The sequence below is a fragment of the Heterodontus francisci genome, unplaced genomic scaffold (genome assembly GCF_036365525.1).
Source record: "Heterodontus francisci isolate sHetFra1 unplaced genomic scaffold, sHetFra1.hap1 HAP1_SCAFFOLD_121, whole genome shotgun sequence".
Lineage (NCBI taxonomy): Eukaryota > Metazoa > Chordata > Chondrichthyes > Heterodontiformes > Heterodontidae > Heterodontus > Heterodontus francisci.
Genome location: NW_027140425.1, coordinates 1,341,312 through 1,345,632, shown reverse-complemented (window position 1 = coordinate 1,345,632; position 4,321 = coordinate 1,341,312). Strand labels below are relative to the sequence as shown.

Below are 4,321 nucleotides of genomic sequence, written 5' to 3'. Positions count from 1 at the left end.
TTTTCTGGGAGCTCTGAGCGCTGGTTTTCTTGCGCAGCAGCACGGCCTGGATATGAGGCAGCACCCCGCCCTGAGCGATGGTCACCCCTCCCAGCAGCTTGTTGAGCTCCTCGTTGTTGCGGACGGCCAGCTGCAGGTGTCTGGGGATGATGCGGGTCTTCTTGTTGTCCCGGGCCGCGTGACCAGCCAGCTCGAGGATTTCAGCGGTCAGATACTTGAGCACAGCAGCAAGATAGACCGGGGCTCCAGCACCCACACGCTCAGCATAGTTGCCCTTTCTCAGGAGCCTGTGAACACGGCCCACCGAGAACTGCAGTCCAGCCCGGGAGGAGCGAGACTTGGCCTTGGACCGAGCTTTCCTGCCGGTCTTTCCTCCTCCAGACATTTCCACAATATCACAAATACTTTCACAAAGAATGGATAATTTCTCAGCTTTTGTCATAAGCTTAAAACAGTCCGGATGGCTGAGTGGTCTAAGGAGCTGTGTTCAGGTCGTAGTGTTTTCTGGAGGCGTGTGTTCAAATCCCAAATCTACCAAGTTGTGTTTTGACTGAACCGGAGGGATTTGGGAGCAGCGGTGGAAGAATATTTACAAAGAAAATGAAAATGGACCCAAAGATGTTTCTTCAATACATTAAGGTAAGAGGCAACTAAAGAAAGAGGAGTGCACTGAAAAGACCAAAAAATCAAAAGTGATTTTTGACATCTTGCCAGGATTGAGTGGCGCGTGCACGGGATGATGTCATTTTGCAGCGCCAACGTCATCACATTTCCGCAACAAATCCATCTTCGTGCATGCGTGATAAAGCGTCATTGGGTATCTAGCCACCCCATCCCCCCACCACTTGGCTGGAGGAAGTGGCTGAATGGGAGATTTTGAAGCTGTAGCTCTCCCCCCTCTGCAACTCACCCCAGGCCTCGACAATTCCCCCCCTCAGCCGCTCGCTCCAGACCTCGCTGCTCCCCCACCACCCCCCCACTCCCCTGGCCAGTTGTTCCTCGCTTCGCACTACCCCACTCTCTGGCCACTCGCTCCAGGCCGCGCCGCTTCTCTCCTCTCAGCCACTCACTCCTCCGTCGCCCTGTCACCCCTTGCGGCCCTCCTGCTTCGACAGGTGGCGCCTGGTGAAGAAATGTGGGAGCGAGTGTCACGGTCAGAGCTAGCAGCTGTGGGCTGTGCTGGGACAGGGTGGGGGGTGGGGGTGCGGAGAGCGAACAGCCAGAGTGCGGAATTTCGCCAGTAGGGAGGAGGGGGAGAAAGCGAGTTGCAGAGCGGGGAGAGCGGTCAGTGAGGTGGGAGCTAGTAGCTGCGTTCGGGTGAAGTCAGTCCTGGTCAGTTATATAAACAAATCACAATAACGAATTGGCAGCACATTTTATCCTCTGCCCGATTTTCCTTTCCATCGATCGGGGTGCTAATTCACTATCTTCCAATGGAAATTCAATCATAAAATTCCTTTTGTATTTAATAGGATTACTGAAATGTTAAATGGATCTGAGGATTACAGTTAGTATTAGCAAACGCACCCGAGTGAATTAGCACCCCAATCGATGGAAAGGAAAATCGGGGAAAGTATAAAATGTGCTGCCAATTTCGTTATTGAGATTCGTTGAGTAATTCGATTCTGCCCAACACTGAAATTGGCGGCTTTTTTGAATTCAACCTTTCTGCCAGGACGACAATTTAAGCCAATGATTTGCTGTATTTTCTAACTCGAGGCTCGGCAATTGGTTAAGACATGCGAATGGGAAGGGGGTGACCAATCAGAAGTGGGCTCTGGATAGCGCGGGCTCAAACTGCGGGAATTCCAGGTCCCTGAATGACTGAGCTGAAACTGATCAGTTTCACAAACCCTGTCAGTTTCAGTGCAGGAAACACCGTCTCGGGGGACATAACATCACAAGTGGGTCTGGTTCCAGTGACCGATTCAACGGCTGCTGCAAAACTCCCGGATTCCCTCATTGCAGCGAAATCATTTTGAAATTCTCTGAAAACAATGAGTGATTCTGGAGGAGTGATGTGGCTTTTCACTGAGGGCATGTGTCGACTGGGGAAATAACTAAGTGTAGAGCCTCGGGCACTGTTTACACAGCCCGTTTAGAAAATCAAATCCACTGCACATCCTTGCTGCAAATGAAATGTCAAATTTGGGGATTCTAGTTTTGTATCTCGAACACAGCACAGATTTATTCCAGACAGTTCTAAACAGCCTATCCCAGCTCCCGTTTCCAGGTCACTGCTCTCTCTGTGAGGCGGTGGGTGGCTCTTAGAAGAGCCTTTGTTGTGTTTGTTGGAAAGGGTCGAGTTGTTCAGCCGCTAAATTCGTAGAGAGTACGGCCCTGCCGTTTCAGAGCGTACACCACATCCATGGCAGTCACCGTCTTGCGCTTGGCGTGTTCAGTGTAGGTGACCGCATCCCTGATCACATTCTCCAGGAAAACCTTCAACACCCCGCGAGTCTCCTCATAGATCAAACCCGAGATTCGCTTGACCCCGCCACGGCGAGCCAGGCGGCGGATTGCTGGTTTGGTGATGCCCTGGATATTATCACGAAGCACTTTGCGGTGCCGCTTTGTTCCGCCTTTGCCCAGTCCTTTCCCTCCTATACCTCTTCCAGACTTTCTTTTATTAATTTCCAAAATATACTTTATTCATTAAAATCTGTAAAAAAAAATGCATTACAACACAGTTCCCAAAAGCACCAAGTCAAACAATACAAAGAGTGCAAAGGAGATCAGTTTCCTTCAATACAGGAGTGAGTTACCTCACAACCCTTCCATTTCATTGTCATGCCATGTACATTTTACAGCAAACAAATATTTTCTGGCTACAGTTCGAGTGGTTTCCCATGGATCCAGCCCCTCTGTTCAGCTTGGTGAGGGGACCTTACACAGTGGTCTTTCCACATTGAGCCTTTGCTGCCGCTGCCCCAAGTTTTCGTGCGTCCCTCAGCACATAGTCCTGGACCTTGGAATGTGTCAGTCTGCAACATTCAGTCGTGGACAACTCTTTGCACTGGAAGACCAGCAAGTTTCGGGCAGACCAAAGGGCATCTTTCACCGAATTGATAGTCCTCCAGCAACAGTTGATGTTTATCTTGGTGCGCGTCCCTGGGAACAGCCCACGGAGCACAGACTCCTGTGCTACAGAGCTGCTTGGGATGAACCTCGACAAAAACCACTGCATCTCTTCCACACCTGCTTTGCAAAGACACATTCCAGAAAGAGGTGGGCAACGTCTCTTTTCCACCACAGCCACCTCGAGGGACGCGTGTGGATGGGGTGAGACTTCGGGTGTGCAGGAAGGATCTGACAGGGAGGGCTCTTCTCATCATCAGCCAGGCTACATTTTGGTGCTTGTTTGAAAGTTCTGGTGATGAGGCATTCTGCCAAATGACTTTGGACTTCTGCTCAGGGGACCATCCGACAGGATCCACCATCTCCTTTTCCCGTAGGGCCTTGAGGATATTCCGTGCAGACCACTGCCTGATGGATTGGTGGTCAAAGGTGTTTTTCCACAGAAACTTTTCCATGAAGGATAGGCAGTACGGCACAGTCCAACTGGATGGAGCATTCCGTGGCAATATGACCAGGCCCATCCTTTGCAACACCGGGAACAGATAGAACCTCAGCACGTAGTGACACTTGAAGTTTGCAAACTAGGGATCTACACACAGCTTGATGCAGCCGCACACAAAGGTAGCCACAAGGATGAGGGCGACGTTGGGTACATTTTTCCCGCCCTTATCCAGAGGTTTGAACATCGTGTCCCTCCGGACTCGGACCATTTTGGATCCCCAGATGAAGCGGAAAATGGCTCAGGTGATCGCCACAGCGCAGGAATGCGGTATGGGCCAGATCAGCACCATGTACAGCAATGTGAGCACCTCGCCCTTGATGACCAGGTTCTTACCCATAATGGAGAGAGATCGCTGCTCCCACATTCTCAGCTGATGTTGTACCCTGGCTACTCGCTCCTTCCAGGTTTTGGTGCACGTCCCAGCCCTTCCAAACCATATCCCCAGCACCTTCAGGTAGTCTGACCTAACGGTGAAGGGGACAAAGGATCGGTCAGCCCAGTTCCCAAAGAACATGGCTTCGCTCTTGCCGTGTTTAACATTGGCTCCCAAGGCCAGTTCGAGCTGGTCGCAGATGCTCATCAGTCTGCGCACAGACAGTGGATCCGAGCATAAAATGGCGATGTCATCCATGTACAGGGAGGTTTTCACCTGAGTGCCTCCGCTGCCTGGGATTGTCACCCCTCTGATGCTCGCATTCTTCCTAATAGACTCAGCAAAGGGTTCAATACTGCAAACAAACA

General features: G+C 51.0%; 1 protein-coding gene across 1 annotated transcript; it reads right to left on the bottom strand.

Moving 5' to 3' along the window:
- Positions 1-2,310: 2,310 nt before the first annotated feature.
- On the bottom strand, positions 2,311-4,017 carry LOC137359686 (histone H4-like). Its single transcript, XM_068025468.1, has 3 exons — positions 3,914-4,017; positions 2,892-2,984; positions 2,311-2,623 (listed from the first exon to the last, which is right to left on the bottom strand). The coding sequence occupies exons 1-3, from the start codon at positions 4,015-4,017 to the stop codon at positions 2,311-2,313; spliced, it is 510 nt and encodes a 169-aa protein (XP_067881569.1).
- Positions 4,018-4,321: the final 304 nt, after the last annotated feature.

Bases quoted from the DNA above. Each gene is read 5' to 3' on its own strand.
- LOC137359686 (XM_068025468.1), bottom strand. From the start codon at position 4,017: ATGGTTTGGAAGGGCTGGGACGTGCACCAAAACCTGGAAGGAGCGAGT. The intron at 2,985-3,913 runs GTAAGAACCTGG...TGAATGTTGCAG, and splicing joins GCGATCTCTCTCCATTATGG to ACTGACACATTCCAAGGTCC. The intron at 2,624-2,891 runs GTAAGGTCCCCT...AATTAATAAAAG, and splicing joins CAATGTGGAAAGACCACTGT to AAAGTCTGGAAGAGGTATAG.